Raw genomic sequence first — 17,404 nt, 5'->3', positions numbered from 1 at the left:
TTAGTCAGGCTTTGTTTAATGAAAAAAGATTTTAAATTTTTTATAAGATAGCAATAGCAAGCTGGAGATTTACAACTTACATCTTAAATGAAACAGCTCTGATCTCTGATGAAGAGCCCCAGAGTGATCATAAACACAGTGCTATTGGCCTCTCTGCCACTTTAACAAATTGAACCCATACCAACCAATGGTTGGTCCTTTCTGAACCAAGACACAGGCATTTTCTTTCTAATCTAATAGACAGGAAGAAGCTGGTTTTACAAACTGCAGAAGGGGTTTGAATACACTTCTTGGGCTAGTCTGTCCCTACCACAGCATCCCACTTCTGCACATATGATACTGACAGCTGGCACCTCTTCTGGGACATGTGACTAGCTTAAAATGGCCTAGTTGACATTGGCTGGGGCTTGACTGACACCAAAAAAACTTGTGTCTGGATATGAGAAGCAGCTCAAGGACTCTGAGAAATTTCAGAATAACACTTTGCATTATTTAATATCCATTACTGAAAGGGAGGAAAAGGTGAGGAAGTTAGATGGTAGTTAAGTCTTAAAGGCTATACCTATTAGTCATCACATCACATCTGAAGACCTGAGCCTTGCCATTGATAAAACACAAGAGGTATAAATAACTTGCTTTCCTTTGCTTTAGAAATATTCCCTCTCTACCCTGGGAACAGACTACATCTGGCCTGCTTGGAACCAGGCCTGTCCTTTAAGCCAACATCAAGTCTGGCTCCTTTCACCACCTTTCTTAGCCAATGTCTCCTCAATGAAACTTCCAACTAACCTTCTCAAGGACTTGAACAATCTGTCATCCTAGGAAGAGAAAAGCATGCTAGGACTTAAAAGTCTTAGCTGAGATCAGTATTTAAATGGAGAAGGCTATACAGATACTCAGGTAACACACAATTCAAGCAAACAACAGAGAACTCGTTTTTAAAAATGAATGTGAGAAAACCACTGGGTTCTGGGGAAAAAGTCAACAACTGGTTGGATATCTGGTAAGGGGGAGGGGGAAAGTGAATTATTCAACCCATTTTACAAAGGGGAAAACTGAGGCCCAGAGAGCCAGCAAAACTTTGCCCAAGTTGACAGTCTGAAAATTGAAGAGCTGTCGATTCGGAACTAAGGGGTTGCAATTTAGAGTGCCCCCCAAAATGCCAGGGCCCATTTTCCAGAAGGGTTTCACCCTCTTCGCTGATTGGCCCTAGTCGATCCAACCCCATCTTCTACCCAGGCTTCCTCTTCTGCTCTCCACGCTGCCTTCCCGCCCCTCTTTCCCCCCTCCACCCCGCAACCAACCTCCCTATTGGCTCCGCCCACACCTGACAGAAAGGCCCCGCCCTCTGGCCATAGCCACGCCTTCGCACCACTCCCTCATTCCCATTGGTTCAACCTCTTGGGCTCCGCCCCTTCCCACCTCCCTATATAAAAGCCCCCCCCCCCTCCGTCCCGCCCCGCCAGTCTCCACAGAGAGGCGGGTAGTGCCCTCCCTTCCGGGAGGGGTCGGACCCAATAGGGCGGAGGGGGGGAGGGGGAAGGGGTGTTGTCCTCCCTCCAGCGCAGCGCCCTTGCAGCCGCTGCCGCCGCCGCCTTTTGCCCCCCTCCCCCACGGCACAGCCCCGACAAGCTGCAGCCGGGGCGTCGCAGACGCCATTTTGACTGCCCGCCCCCTTCCCCCCCTCCGGACTGTAATTACAGGAGGACCCCCACCGCAATAGACCCCGTCTGTCCTTCCGCCCGCGGCCCGGCCCGCAGCCTCGGGGGCCGCCCCCGTTACCTCAGCTTTCCCCCCCTTCTGTCCGCCGAGGGGGTTTCCGGGGGGCCTCGGAGAAGATTTTTTTGGGGGGTGGAATTTGCCAGGGTCCCGGAGCCGGGCGGGGGGGCGGGGGGGGTCGGCCGGGGCGGTTGTTGTTGTTGACTCGCGTTGCCGGGTTGCTTGGTCGCCACGACTACCGTGGCTATGGCGCCTCCGTTTCCTTCACCGGGGCAACTGTTGCTACCCACCCTACTTACGTCAGGCAAGAGAGGGCGGTGCCTGCACTGATTGGAAGCGCCTCGAGAAGCGATAGGGCGGTGCTGCTGTCCGTTTTTCAGCCTCTCAACACTATTGGATTATAGGCACGCTCTTCAGCGCCCGCTCGAACACCCGGTGCCCCGATTCAGCCGCACCCACGCCCATCAAACGGAACTTCTCTCCGACTGGAAGTGGAGCCCATCACTCCCGCGAGAAAGCCTGAAAGTCGGCTGGGTAGGGGAAGAGATAGTACTGATAAGGTTGCGATTGGACTACTACTGGGAATACGTCTTTCTATTGGACTAAGTTGTGTCAGTCATCTCGAAGTGGGGGGGTGGGGGGAGAACACTCACCCACCACCTCGTCTAGAAGAGATAGTAAGGAGTGGGCCGTGCCTGTGGGCTAGAGGGGTAGTGCGCGTGCGCTTCTCGCAAGGGCAGGCGGGAACCGTAGTCCTGTCCTGCGGCAAGGAGTTCTTACTTTCACCCTCCGTTCAGGACCAGATGTCAGCCTTGCCTCTCTCTCTGCTGTCACCACCCTTCTCCGATTCGTGACGTCGCAGGCCCCCCCCTTCTCTGTGTAGTGTCTGAAATGAGGGGAGTGGCTTCTTGACGTCACAATGCGCTAGTCCGGTGGTGGGAGGGGGGACCCAAGCACTTCGTTCTGCGGAACCCAGATTTTCTACCCCGCCTGCCACGGCTCCCCACATACCTCTCCCCAGCCCGCGCCACGCGGGGCTGAGCCACCGGCTGGCGGGCAGGAAAGGTCAAGGCTGTCAGGCCGCGTCTGCTGCTATCTGGTGTTCGCAGGCGGCGACTTCTCCGGCTCCCGAAAGGTCTTCTGAATGGGCGGGGGACTTAATTAGCGGACTCCCTAATGAGGAGAGATAAGCAAAGTTCAGAACTGGGACCCGCCAGCGGGTCCGTCGGCGCCCGTGGCCCGCTCCTGGGGACCCCGTGGGAGGTCTATCTGCCAGCTGGGAGCCTCCGGGAAACTTTCCTGGGATGGTCCGGAGGTGACGGGATTGAAGTACAGTCTCTCCCCCCGCCCCCTTCCCACCACCCTGCATTTGGAATCCAGAGGTCCAATTTTTAAAAAGTTAAAATCCTTTACTTCTAGGCTGTTGTATGAGACCCTGGGCAAGGTCACTCTTCCCTTTCTGGACCTCAGCCTTCTTCATTATCTGTGCATGATGGAGTTGTACTTATAACGTGGTTTTAAGGATGGTGTTTCCAGCTCTTCCTTAGGCTTTATATGATTCTTGCTAAGATAATTTTGGACTCCCAAAATTGAGGCAACTAGGTGATGAAGTGAATATAGACAACTGAGCCTGAAGCCAAGAAGACTTGACTTCAGATTTGAATCCAAAGACTTTCTGGCTATGTGAACCCTGGGCAAATTAACTTAATTTCTGTCTGGGTAAATAGCACTAACTTCCCAGTATTGTGAGGACCAAATGAAATGATCATTCTAAAGCCCTTAGTACAGTACTTGGCACATAGTTAAAGCTATATGTTAGCTATTATTGCTAGTTATTTGGTGTATTTTTCCTTCCTTCTGAAAGACAACCGTGACATCAGGGAGAGGATGACATGACTTTGAGTGAGGCAGGGCTGTGCAAGGTCACCAGCTGCTCACTTTCTCCTCCAGAGCCATCTAGGTCCAGTGATATTCATCAGGACGACTGGAGATAGCGTAGTGGGATGTAGTGGGAGACCCTGACGCTTTTAGACTAAGTTCTTTTCGGGTACTCACTTTTGAGTGAGATAATGCCCATTCAGTGAATAGATCACTTTAAGTAGTTTACTCAAGGGATGGGCCCTTTACTTAAAAAAAATCAAACTGGGAGGGGAAGACCCTCAGAGTGCTAGGACTCTGTGCTAGGAGAGCAAGGACCTATTGTCCAAACTATGAGCTCCAGAGTGAATTGGGTTTAAAGCTTGTTATTACTTATAAAAAGGTCTATTTCAAAAACATTTCCAAGATTTCTCCAGGCTATCCTTTCTTCCCTTTTACTCCAACACTCAGGAGATAACCTTTCCTAAGAATCAGGAACATCTCCTGTTAACAGTCATTCTTGTGCTTTAGTGTCTGAGTTACAAAGAGTTAGTTTTAGACTGAAGTAAAATTTTTGGCTTCTGCAGCTTCCTAACATTTTGCCTTTAAAAATTCTAAAACTGGAGTAGAATTTACTGAGGTTCTATTGGTACGAATTTCAAAACCATCTAAACCCTGTTACTCCAGATTTGGGGATGGGGGGAGGGAGATTTCTTCTCTCTAAAAGATGCTGTGACTTCTGATTCTTGTACCTCATACTGTTAGTGAACTTTACTTGTGTGAACAGTGAGTGTTGGGGAGGGGAGTGGATTTATCTTAAGTTAGAAATTTAAGCTAAATTGGGGGGAGGGCTCTTTATCCACTCCACCCACACTCAAACTCTCAATTGTATTTTGGATGATGATATAATTTAGCTCATTGGAAACAATGAATAGCATGCTGAGAGTACAGTCCTGATTGCTATTCTTAACTGTGACCCAAAGTCACTTACTTTCTTTTTCTGGACCCTTCTGTAAAATGATGAGTAGGTTAGATAACCTTCAGTTCAAAAAAACTTTTACCTGTGCCAGGAGGTAGTGACTAATACAGATAAAAATGAAACAAACTTACAAAGAGTATGAAGGAGCAACATTGTATCCAAATGTGTAAGTAAATACAAAATGTATAAAATAGAATTACAAAGTAATTTGAGGGATTGAGGAGAATGCTAGCAATTTGCAGGGATGAGGAAAGCCTGTCTCCTGGAGGAGACGTGACCTTGGATATTTCAAACAATAGGAATCCTGTGTATCTCAATTTCCCTCTCTGAAGCCCCATAGGATTCTGATCCCTGCTCCCAAGGGTTTTTATGACATTTTTCTCACAGCAAACCTGTGAGATAGATGTAGATACAAGTTTATTTTATCATGTTATCTAACATGAACTGGGCCCTCGCTGCAACAAGGCAATTCTTTAATTCTCTAACAATCTCACTCCCTCAGAAATCATTCAAACCTTCTCTTCTGTCCTCAGCCTTTCCCTCTTTCTCAGCTGACTGTCTCACATCTATTGAGAAAACTGAGACAATTCTGTATGTGAGCTCCCTCTTCTCTTCTCCCCAACTCACAATATCATTGACATATTATCCTCTAACACTCCTTTCCTAGTCTCTTAATCAAGTGGCCAACTCTTCACATGGATCCTTGGATCCTAATTATCTCCAGTCTTCAACAAATTTCAACTTCCATTATCTCCATTCTCTTCAAAATTCAGCCTCGCTGAATTGGTTCCTTTTCTGCAGCCAAACAGGCCCAGTGCCCCATCCTTAAAAAACTTTCTGGCTATCATCCTTTCATCAAATTCCTTTAAAAAAAGACTAACTTATTAAATTAGTACTATGTGGAAGCACTGGGAAGATACAAAAAACAAAAACAGAACCTCCTCCTTCCCCATCTACTCTCTAAGAACTCTCACAATTTCATGGGGAAGATAACATGCAAATAACTGTTGCCTCCACTTCCTTTCTTCTCTTCTATCTTTTACTACCTGGAGTTAACCCTTTTTCTCTTGACTGAAACTTCCCTCTCCAAAATTACCAAAGAATCTGGAAATCTGAAATCTATCAGTCTTCATCCTCCTTGATCTGTCTGCAGCATTTGACATTCTCATTAACCCCACCCCCAATAAGAGCCCCTAGTTGTTCTCCTCTCTGAGTTTTCATGATCCAACTTATTCTTGGTTCTCTTCCAACCTGTTGGATGGGTTGGTACCTTTTTGATCTCCTTTTCTAGATCATTGTGCTCTTCAGGGGCTCTGGTCCAAGGTCATCTTCTCCCTTGAGACATTAGGGTTAGATCCGTAGGTTACATGGATACATACATGGGTTTTGATACATAAGGATCAGAGCTAGAATTTGAACTCAGTCCCTATGCTGACCAATACCTTTTATGTGGATTAATGCCATTCTCAGATTCTTTCCTGATGCCTCTTTACATTAATTAACTTTTCTGGGACATTTCAAACTAGATATTCCAGTGACATCTCAAACTCAGTCATGTCCAAAAGAGGATGTACTTGGCATGCACTCTCACTCTTTTGCTTCTGCATAGATTTCCTCTCTTCAAGCACCACCAGTGGATCTACATGAAAGCTGAGTTCAAGCCCTTATCATCTCTTGTTTGAATTTTTATGGTATCCTCCTAATTTGTCTCCTGGCTTCATCATTCTCCACTATTGATCCATGCACTCCTCCTGTCTCTGCCTCACTTCCATCACTCTAGTTTCAGGCTCTCATCTTTACTTAAATTATTATAGTAGTAACCTAACTGGTCTCCTCACCTCCAAGCTAGTGTTTTCCCTCTCAGATGTATCTTGCCCTGCTTTGACTCGAGAATCTTCCCCAGTGCACTACTCTTTATCATTACTCTGCTCAAAACTCTTGTATCCTGAGTTCACTTGGTAATCAGGTAAAGTAGAGGAAGAGCTTTGGAGAGCAGCAACAGTTATAATGATATTTGGATTACATTTGTGCGTGTGGCCTATCCCTCTATAGATCGTAAACTCCATGAAGGTAGAGTATCCCCTCTCCTCCCAGCATGTAACACAGGATCAATTCTATTTAATTCAATAAGAAAACTTATTCGTGCAGAATTTCAGATGGTCAGTCTGTAGCCTACCCCCCAAATCCCCACTACAACAACGTCCCAAATGGGTCTGACAGTCCAAGAAATAGCGATTGTCATATATGATCTTCAGCATCCTTATTGAATCAACTTTAGCATCCAAGACCAAGTGCTATGGTTCTTTCACAAGTATTGTGGTATTGGTGTTGTTTTAGGGTGAAAAATACCAACTTGGGATGAGGATAGAACAAAAATGGTTAGCGGGGAATGGAAACTCTTATGATAGGGGGAAAGATATATAGCCTCTGATGTCATAAGTACCTGTCCTCAATTCAAGTTGCCAGACCTGAACAGATTACAACGTAATGCAAAATTAATGTTTTGAACAGATGTGACTGCTGACCCTAAAAGGTGCCTGTGGGTTTCATGTTGACATCTTTTGTCTACACCTCTCATCATCTCATTCTCTTCTTGCCTTCTTCCTTCTCTTTGTCTGGAATGTCAAATGTTTACCTTGTTTTGTTTATTTCCCTCCATTCCTTCAACCGAGAGTCTTCCCTGATTTCAGTAGAATGTAAGTTTCTAGAGATCAAAGACGATTTCTTTTTTTGGGGAGGTTGTTTTTGAGTCCTGGAGATCGCAGAGAATAAGAAATGTGCTGCAGGATTGGAGAAGGGCAGCTTTGTTGCTGTAATTCTCCAAAAAGGGAGTGGAGTGGAGCCTGCAAACTTTTATTGACTGGTAAGCTCAACTTCTATTTTTGGAAAAAATCGTAAAAAACACTATTAAGGAGTTGGTTTGTGAACACAGGCAGGGAAGTGTGATCACAAAGACTCACCTTACATATATATGTCAGATCTGACAACTTTGCATTTCTTTTTTCCCTCTTATTTGCCAGGGAAACTAGATTGGTACAGAGGAATACTATAGATTTGAACAAAGCATTTTTGTTTGCATATGTTTGTGATAAAATGGAGAAGCTTTCCATGTGCTAGGTGATACAATGTACTCTTTGATAGGATTATAACTGATTTAATGACTGGACCCAAAGAGTCATTAATGAGTCAATACTGGGCACCTCAGAGAAAGGTCTCTGGTGTAAAACAGTACCCCAGGGAGCCAGCTATCTACTGACCCTTTGTCATTGATCATTGTTATTGAGCATCAAGTATTAAGTGCCAGTTAATGTGCTAGGTATAGTGGTGCTAGGTGCTAGGGAGATTTGAAATTGGAGATGATAGGTGATCCTCAAGAAAGAAACTTTTCTATTGGGTGGATCCAACTTTATGAAGGCAAGAGCTATATAATATGCTTATCATATTTGCAGATGAAACAGAGCTTTTGGAGGGTGTTAGCTAACTTAGGCTAGATTCTAACAAGAGACCAGATTCAATACATGCTCAAACCAATAGGCCAAATAGGATGACATTTAGTAGGGATAAATGTTTATTTCTATACCTGAGTTCCAAAATAAACTTTTAAAACACAATGTGAAAACCAAAGAAAATCTGAGGACTTTAGGGAACTGTTGAGGTCAGGCAACCATAACGTTGAGGTTTGGGGTGCTTGGGACCTCAAAATACCAACATGCTGGGTCCTACCTGAATGAATTCAACTCAAGCCTTCTTACAGTCAAAGAAAAACAATGTTTATCAAAGATTTACCACACTGGGTGCTGACTCTTAAGAAGCTTCACCATTTGTGATGCTTGTATTGACAATGGAGCCAGATAGAATCTGAGCCCCTTCATGGAGACAAGAAGGAACTTATATACAGAAAGACTGTGGAAGGGATCCAGAGTTGGCCAAGTAGTCTGGGGTGATGGGAGGAGGGGTTTAGGGAAGGTCTTGAGGAAGAGTCTAAGGATCTTGATAGGACTGGGGTGACTACAAGTCAGAATCAAGAGAGTGGGATACTGATGTGATTTAGGGCAGGAAACTGCTGGAGGCAATTGGGAGGTAACAAAATGGAGGGCCAGGCTAGGTTAAAGTAACAGATTTGGGTATTTTCATGCCCAATCAGGTTAAGTGGAAAAATACAAGGAGAGTTCCAGGAGGTTCCCAGAGTCTGTACCCCATCAGGACCACAAGTTAAATGAATCAACAATGTGATAGGGCACCCAACGCAGCTGTTTTTATTTTAGTTATATCACTGTCTAGGAAGAGGGAGGGAATAAGTGTTATGATATATATGTATGTGCTCTGTTAGGCTACATCTGGAGAACCATGCTCAGTTCAGGGCATCATGTTTTAGGAAAGATTTAGACAAACAAGGAAGATTCAGAAGAAGTCAAGCAGGATGGTGAGTACTAGAAAACATGTCCTAAAAGGATTAGTTGAAGAATTTGAAGCCTGAAGAGAAAGAAGCAATTAAGTACTTACTATGTATCAGACTATACTAAATGCTTTTATAAATATCTTTAGAAAGATGAGCTGCCTCTAGAAGTATAAGCACATTGGGAATTCTTTAAGTAGACTACATAAACCAGTTGTGGGGAATGTTTTCAAATGTTTTTTGTTCATAGAAACTTCTTGAGCTTCATTCACTAACTTGATTCAGTGATTCTGGCATTCAGGGTTCTTTTAGGCTTATCTCACTCTTTGTAGACTACCTCAGTGGTGTCAAATTCAAATAGAAATGGGGGGGGGCACTAATCCAGTACTTTAGAATCCCTGTGGGCAGCATATTGACTTTAAAATGTAGTGTTATTAATGTTTAATTATATATTTATTTGCTTTGTTAGATATTTCCCAATTACATTTTAATCTGGTTCATGCACTGTTGGATTTCTTATTTGACACCTCTGGTCTCAGGTCTCTTCTTGCCCTCTTCCTTCTCTTTGTTTGGAGTGGGCACCTGCAGTGTCTTCCCTGTTTGTATCCCTCCATTCCTCTGATTATTGAGTCTTCCCTGATCCCAGTAGAATGTAAACTTCTACAGATTAAGGACTGTTTCTGTTTTTCTTTGCTTTTTATAATTCCTTCCTTCCTTCCTTTCTTCCTTCCAGTCTCTGTGTCTCTTTTACTTAGAATATTTATTTTAGCAAACAGTTGAGTCAAAATGAACTAGTTACTGTAAAAGCTGCTCTCTTGGGTTTTAGGTATCTTACTGTTCCTTCATGGAATTCATAGGTGCCTCACTGGACCAGTATCAGTGGTGGTGAGTTTCTCAGCTTGGTACTCTAGTTATACTTTCTCTTGTGTTTAATAGGGTATCAACATTTGACATACATGACTTCTGAAGATGCTTTGCCTTGGAGCCACAATGATTGCAGGAAGTGTGCATCTTATTTCTAAGCTTACAAAATGAAGAAGATTCCTTTTCCTTTGTCATCTTCCTCCTGCATCCAGAACCAAAGAGGTGTGGGTGGTACTTTTCACAAATTCCTGTTGTAGGAAGAGAATACCAGAAGGAATGGAGTCCAAACAGAGACCTGAACAAGATTCCCCCCTACCCCAACCCACACACACACACCTGGCAAGTCTTTTGCTTAAAGACTTCCCTGCAGGTGGGTCTTAGAGCAGCCCATTCCACTTTGGGATGATAACTATTTTTGTTAGTAAGCTATTCTTTACATCAAGCCTAAAATCTACATCTTTGTAACATTTGACAACAAGCAGAATAATTCTAAATCCTGCTTCACCATAACAACTTTTCAAATTCTTGAAGATGCTAAAATGTCCCTCTAAGTCTTCTCTAGGATAACCATCTCCAGTTTCTTCAATCCAGCCTTGGCATAATCTTTTACTTGGGACATTTTCCAGCGGCCGCAAGGACTGAACAGAATTCTCTAGATGAAGCCTGACTGAAATGCATGGTTTAAGGTACTAAGTAGAAATTGAATTGATATCCCCAATTGACAGTTGACTCTTCCCTTCTCAGTCTTACATTTTGCTGGACTTCTCCTTTTCCCATTAGATTGTAAGCTCCTTGAGGGCAGGGACCTTCTTTTGCCTCTTTTTGTATCCTCAGTGCTTAGCACAGTGCCTAGCATTTAATAAATGTCAATTGCATGTCACTTACCACAGAGATGTGACTGGAGATCTCTCTGGAGCTCTCAGGCAGCCCCCAGGTCTCAATCGATTGACTTTCAGAGTTTATGATTTTAGAGACTAAAATGACTGTAATGCACTTGGTGAGATTATTCCTCTCCTTGGTTGAGTTGAGCTCTTATTTCACTTCCCGCTGAAGTGCTGCTTTAATTTTGTTTGTTCTTTGATCTGTTCCTCCTTCCTACTATAATATTTGTAAAGTGCTTTGCAAAACTTAAAGTCCTATATAAATGCTAGCTGCTATTATTAATCTCTATAGCTCGCTTCATTTTTGTTAACTGTTTACTTTGATAAAAAAATGTAATAGCTATTCATGAAGGTCTTTTCTGTAAGCAGCTTTTGGTGGGAAATTAATTGGTAAAAATAAGAAGCTAAGTGTTCCCTCCCTTTGAGAAGAGTGATCAGGGAAAGTGGGCCCCAAAGTATTGTACCCCTGGACTACCAATACTTGAATTGTGGTGGAGAGATGTAATTTTAGCTCAATACTCCGTTTGCACAGAAGTGAGGGAAAGAGCAAATGGCCAGCCACTGCCCTCCTCCTGGTCCACACAAAGGTGGTAATTTCCAGTTCCCTTTTAGAGAGGTGGGCCAGGTCCCAGATGAGATATCTATGCCACATTTCAAACAGAGCCATTCAAGCCATATATAGATTTAGACAGGTACCAACTATACAAATATTGTGCGTAGAACTCAAATCTTGGCCCCCTTTGAATCCCAAGACGCATGATTTGCAGAGAAAGAAACTGAAGGAAGCCCAGAGGAAGGGGACAAATCAGTGTTTGAGTCACAAAGTGAATCCCATAGCCCTAATTTCCAGTGTTTTACCCCAGGTCATGCTAATCTTGACCTGGGAGAGAAAATAAGTTCATAGGTCTCTAGAAAGATGGGAGACAATTGGTGCAGAGTTTTGAATAATTTATCCGATTCAGTTGCTAGCTTTTTTGAAGAAAAGATTCAGTGGGGGAGGAAATGAGTTATATCCTGGAAATTCCTGTATAGAAAAGAAAAAGATAATACAACTTTACAAAGAAAAGAGGTCATGTCAGATGACAAAAACTTTCCTTTTTTTGACAGGCTGACAGATCAATGACACATTATAGACATATAATATATATCAGAAAATCAGAATCTCCTTATGTTGTCCACATGACCAAGATGAAAAAATGTGAGTTAGGTGAGAGTACAGGTGGGTAGATTCTGAATTGATTGAATGACCAGACCGGAAGGGTGAGTCATTAATTAGGTGATGTCAGCTTGCAAAGGAATGCCTTTGGGACCATCTAGATGTCTTTGGTCCTGAGCTGTTTGACATTTCTCAATGACTTGGATGAAAGCATAGATGACATTTTAAATCCAATTTCTGATGACCCAAAACTGAGGATAGATAATATATTGTGTGACAGTCTGGATCTAAAGAGATTTTTGGCAGCTTGAATGAGGGACCATGTCCAATAAGATGAAATTAAATTGAGATAAATTTAAAATTCTTCACTTATATTTTAAAAAAATCACCTGCACAAGTAATGGATGGGAAAAATGTGGCTGGAAAGCAGTTTACATGAAAAAGATTTGGGGGTGTTCTTGGACTAGGGACATGACAGTCAAAAGATGTTAATTCAATCATAGGTAGCATTTAGAAAATAGTAGCTAGCTTTTATATAGCACCTTAAGCTTTGCAAAATACTTTGCAAATATTAACTTGTCCATATAACAATTCTGGGAGGTAGGTACTATTATTATTGCCATTTTACAGATGAGGAAACTGAGGGACAAAGATTAAGAAGTAGCCCAAGGTCATATAGCTTTAAATATCTGAAGCTGGATTTGAACTAAAAGGCCCATGCTCTAGCCACAGCGCCATCTAGCCGGCCAAGGAAAGTAGTGTTCTTAAAAAAGAAGTAATAGAAGAAGTAATACCATAGTGTTTGGTCTTCATTGCACTAAAGCCCCATGCTTGAAGCATGCCCAAAAGAGATTGAGTAGGTTGGGGCAATGACTCTGCCATAAAAGGATAATTAGAAGGAAATAGGTTAAAACTAGTGAAAGACAGCAGAAAGATAGTAGCTGAAGGACTGTTTCATGGGAGGAAGATTAGACATGTTCTCCTTGGCCTCAGAGAGTGGAACTAGGAATGATACATGGAAATTGATGGAAAGCTAGGTGAGGCTTGATATAATAATTAGAGCTACTCACAAATGGAGTGGGCTGTCCCTTGAGGTACTGTCTTCCCAGGTAGACTTCAAGCAAAAGCTAGAAGACTTACCTAGAGCAGAGGGCAAGTGCTCAGGTACAGGGCAAGATGGTCCCTGTGGCCCCTTCCAATGCTGAGATTCTTATTCTGTAAATTGTATAATAAGGTGGTTGGGTCATGCCCACTAACAAGGGTCTGTCCTAGTTTCTCTTCTCTATACTATTTCACTTGGTGATCTCATTGATTCAATTATCTCTATGCAGATGATTCTTAAATCCAATTATCTGGCCCTAACCCATCTCCTAGCCTTGAAATGAATGTCCTGTAAATACCTTAAACTCAACATGTCCAAAGATAAATTCATAATATTTCCTCCTAAAACCTCCCCCCTTTCCAATTTCCCCGATACTATCAAAGGGCACCATTAATCCACCATGCTTGAAACCTCAGTGTCACCCTTGACTCCTCGCTTTCCTCCCTCATCTCTAATCTGTTGCCAAGGTCTGTTGATTTTTCCCTTTTTAACATCCCTCAAAAATGTCCCCTTCTCTCCTTTTATATTGCTACCACGTGGTGCAGGCCCTCATCTCCTCACTTGTGCACTGCTGTCATAAATGTCTGGTTGATCTTTCTGCCACAAGTCTCTTTGTATTCCAGTCTGTCCTCCACTCAGCCGCGTCCCAGCTAAAACCGCACCAGCACCACTAGAAGCCTTTCTTACCCCTCTTTATTTTATTGCCTTCATTTGTAGATGATTTCCTATTTATTCTGTAGATTGTTTGTATGTAGTTGTTTACACGTCTCCCTCCTGTTAGATTGTGAGCTCCTCTCCTAAAACAATCCCAAAGGACTCATGATGGTAAATGCCATCCATATCCAGAGAAAGAACTATGGAGTTGGAATGCAGAGTGAAGCAGACTATTTTTTGTTTTGTTTTTTCTTTCTCATGTTCTCTCCCATTCATTATAATTTTTCTATGCAACATGACCAATATAAAAATATGTTTAATAGGAATGTATGTGTAGAGCCTATATCATATTGCATGCCACCTTGGGGAGCGAGGGAAAAAGGAGGGGGAGAAAATTGAAAACTTATGGAAGTGAATGTTGAAAACTAAAAATAAATTTTTAAAAGAGGGGAAAAAAAATATTGTGAGCTCCTCAAGATTAGGGACTGTCTTTTATCTTTCTCTGTATCCCCAGCACTTAGCATAGTTTGGCACATAGTATATGCTTAATAAATGTTTATTAAGTGAATGACTCATTTATCTTTTAGTTCCTATGATCCCTTGAATTCCCCTGGCCCAGTTCCCCTTAGCCCTGCTTCTCATAGATCCTCAGAACTTCTGTTTATGTTTCCTTGGTTCTCAGCTCCATTTATAAAGCCCTGGATCTTTCTCTATTTGGTACACACACATGCACATGCACATATGCACACACACGCACGCATGCACTCCTTGTGTAATGGAAAGAACACTTGGTTGGAGGCAGGAAATTGGCTTGGAATTCTGATGCTTTCTAGCTATGACCTCAGAGCCTTTTTGGACCTCCCCTCTCCTAATTGATAATAATAACTAGTATTCATACAGCAATTTAATGTTCACAGAATGCTTTCCATATATTATCTCTTTGGATCTTCACTTCAATCTTGGTATTTAAGGTCTTCTCCAGCCTGGCACCCATCCACCTCTCCAGTCTTATTTCCTAGTACTTCATTTCATGGACATCACATCCCATACCAGCTTTTCACCAAACTCCATCCTCCACATCTTGCCTCCATGATTTTGCAAAAGCCATTTCCCATGTTTACAATGAACTACTTCCTGCTTTTTCTTTAAGGCTCAATTCCTCTGGAAAATTTCCCCAATCTACACTATTTATTTGTGTTCACTCCCTCCTCAAATTTCTTCATACTGTGTTGTTTACATGTTGTGTCTCCTTCCACACTCAGTAAGTAGAATGTAATATTTCTGAGAGAAGAGATTTTTTTTCTTTTTATCTTTGCATGTCCAGCTCCAAACTCTTGACTTCTGCATGGCAAGTGTCTACTGTTCATTGAACTGAATTGAACTAAAATCATTTCCCCTTTCTAGACTTTGATTTCTTCATCTGAAATGAAGGGATTAGATTACATGGTTTCTGAGGTTCTGTCTTGTTCTAAATCTTATGAGAGTGGTTTTTGTTTTTTTTTTTAACCAGTAGAAGGATCCAGGCCCCTTGGCTCCAAGTTGGAAGTGCAGTGATTTTCCTCATCTGCAGCAATGACAGTGACACATAACCTCCTCGGTCCTCCACCCCCCCAGTCCCTGCCTGATCATCTGCCCCTCCGCAAGCCTCTCCCCATCACTGGGGAAAGGTTATCGCTAAACCCAGGTGACTTCTCTGTGAATAGAGGGGTCAAGGAGACCGACACTGGTCCTGCTGCTAGCTGGAGGAGATAAGGGAGGTCATATCTTATCTTACTACAATTGGGTATAAATGGGGAGGCAGAAGCAGGGATGGAAAAAGGCAGCTGGACCCGACATCATCGTGCTCTGGCTCCAGGGCAGGTGTTTCTTCTTAGCAGTCCTTACATCTGGTCCACCATGCCCAAGGCAGTGCTGCTTCTGGTACTGTGGGCTTTGCTGGGGGATCTGCCAGCAGCTGAGGGCCGGACATCTCCATATGCAGTAAAGCTGTGTGGCCGAGAATTCATCCGGGCTGTCATCTTTACCTGTGGGGGATCTCGATGGAGAAGGGCTAGGGCAGGTGAGTAGTGGGAAGGGAAGGATGCCTGGAGGAACAAAGACCCAGAGTCAAGCCAAAGCCCAAATGACACACTGGGTGCTAGGAGAGGGTGTGTGCTTCAGGCTGGGACAGGGATAGCCAGGGATCAGAATCAGATCTGGGAGGGAATTTAGAAGCTGCCTAATCTAGTCCTCTCATTTTACAGATGAGGAAATTCAGACTCAGAGAGCAGAATGGAATTTATCCTGGGTCACATGGCCAGTCTGTGTCAGAGACAGGATTTAAACCGAGATCAGAGATGTATTTCTTGGATGAGAGGTTTCACAGCTAGAGGAAATCTTAGAGACCATCTAATTTAAACTCGTTTTATTGAGGAGGAAACAGACATTGAAATATGAACTGTTAGCGTTGCATATCCACTCCCATTTAAGGGTTCTGTGGGGAGATAAGGAGTATGTGGGGAGTTGGGACAGACAAGTGTAAGACATGTTCTGTCCTGGGGAGAAAGGGGATAGGCTCCCAGAAGACCCCCAGGCACAGATGAGAGGCACAAGCTGAAAGTGTCTAAATCCCTTTGTTGGAGAGAGAAGTCTGAGACAGTTAAAGGACTAAAACAGCCCGTTCATGGGGAAAATTCAAGAGGCTATAATGTCTTACTCTGTTTTCCAGGGGATGCCTTTGCTGAGGAGTTGGGGAGTGATTCCCAGGAAACCACTTCAATTGAATGGCTGTCCAGTCCCCTCTTGCCACTGTCCAGGGAGCCTGATGACTTCTACAGCAATGTGGGAAGCCCTAGCTGGCCTGGGATGTCCAGGAGCCGGTCAGAGTCAGAGCCTGAAGCCAGACCTGGCCAGAGCTTCCTTCGAGGTGGTCGGGATGTTCTAGCAGGTGTCTCCAGCAACTGCTGCAAGTGGGGCTGCAGCAAGACTGAGATCAGCAGCCTGTGCTAGACTCTTAAGGGGGAGACTAAAATTTCTCTGCTGAGTGTTCCCCCCTTTACTAGTCCTGGACCTAGACTCCAGATGCACTCTGACCCTCCTGAGGCCACACTTTAGGTCTTCCCTCACTTCCTTTTCCACTGCAAGACTGGGCTTCCCTTCCCTTCCCTCTCCTGGATCTACTTTCCTTTCAGGTGTTAGATTCCAGGTCCTTCTTCTTTCCTTCTGCTCCTTATCCTCCCCAAACTGGCCCCTGCTCATGCACCAGATCTGTGTGCACTATCCCCTCCATTTTGCATCCCTCCTCTGCCTGGTCCATAAGCTTCCACTACCGTTGAACCTGGTTGAGGAATGGAGCTTGGGGCGCTGGACCCCGCCTAATTCACCCCACCCATCACCGTTCTGCCGTTATTGTGGGTACAAGGAGGAGGGCATCGATTGTGGGGGCGGTCATAGAAAACTCTCCTAAGTCACTGTTTTCTGGCCTCGGGGAAAAAATCATCATGCGGAATTATAGGATCATAGATTTAAAGCTGGCTTCAGATGTATTCCCATAGTTGCCACCTGGGATTAGCCCATACATGATTGTGAATAGAAACAATCATACCACACCCAGTGATACTGTGTTATTCTATACCCAGAATCATTCAGTCACACAGGGAAATTACAGACAGTTGCTATTCTGTGATCACTGTGGGGGATGGGGAAAGGGTGGGTGGCTGGGGCTGGGAGGCCGGATGCCTGGGTTCAGGATGTGGGTTGGCCCTGGTCCAATCTCTCTCAAAGTCTCAATAAAACTCAGAATGCCTTTGTGTGTGTG

The 17,404-nt window shown here is 43.8% G+C and overlaps 2 protein-coding genes across 11 annotated transcripts in view; one reads left to right on the top strand and one right to left on the bottom strand.

Annotated features, from left to right (window-relative positions):
* Positions 1-2,104, bottom strand: part of RFX1 (regulatory factor X1) — a 36,198-nt gene extending 34,094 nt beyond the window's left edge. For 2 of the 5 annotated variants that reach the window (XM_072602122.1, XM_072602124.1), the window contains exon 1: positions 1,783-1,924. The gene's annotated coding sequence lies outside the window, so the exon portion shown is untranslated. Of the gene's footprint in view, positions 1-1,782; positions 1,925-2,018 lie in introns of those variants that run through there. The other 3 variants (XM_072602126.1, XM_072602127.1, XM_072602123.1) reach the window with 2 other exon arrangements.
* A 65-nt stretch (positions 2,105-2,169) lies between these two features.
* RLN3 (relaxin 3) lies at positions 2,170-17,392 on the top strand. 6 transcript variants are annotated; one of them, XM_072602152.1, is made up of 4 exons: positions 3,005-8,978; positions 9,888-10,501; positions 15,119-15,667; positions 16,316-17,392. In XM_072602152.1, exons 3-4 carry the CDS (start codon positions 15,418-15,420, stop codon positions 16,594-16,596), a joined length of 531 nt encoding a protein of 176 aa, XP_072458253.1. In that variant the 5' UTR covers positions 3,005-8,978; positions 9,888-10,501; positions 15,119-15,417; the 3' UTR covers positions 16,597-17,392. The 6 variants fall into 6 exon arrangements, with proteins under 6 accessions (XP_072458249.1, XP_072458253.1, XP_072458251.1 ...); XM_072602148.1 differs by lacking the exon at positions 3,005-8,978 and adding an exon at positions 2,170-2,253 and having other exon boundaries at positions 9,888-15,667; XM_072602150.1 differs by having other exon boundaries at positions 3,005-7,418; positions 9,888-15,667.
* The last annotated feature ends 12 nt before the right edge of the window (positions 17,393-17,404 follow it).

This window comes from Notamacropus eugenii, chromosome 4 (genome assembly GCF_028372415.1).
Source record: "Notamacropus eugenii isolate mMacEug1 chromosome 4, mMacEug1.pri_v2, whole genome shotgun sequence".
Taxonomy (NCBI): Eukaryota; Metazoa; Chordata; class Mammalia; order Diprotodontia; family Macropodidae; genus Notamacropus; species Notamacropus eugenii.
This window is presented reverse-complemented; position numbering and strand designations above follow the sequence as displayed.

Excerpts from the sequence above, each read along its gene's own strand:
- RLN3 (XM_072602148.1), top strand. The coding sequence starts at position 15,418 with ATGGAAAAAGGCAGCTGGACCCGACATCATCGTGCTCTGGCTCCAGGG. Across the intron at positions 15,668-16,315 it reads ATGGAGAAGGGCTAGGGCAG|GGGATGCCTTTGCTGAGGAG; the intron begins GTGAGTAGTGGG and ends TCTGTTTTCCAG.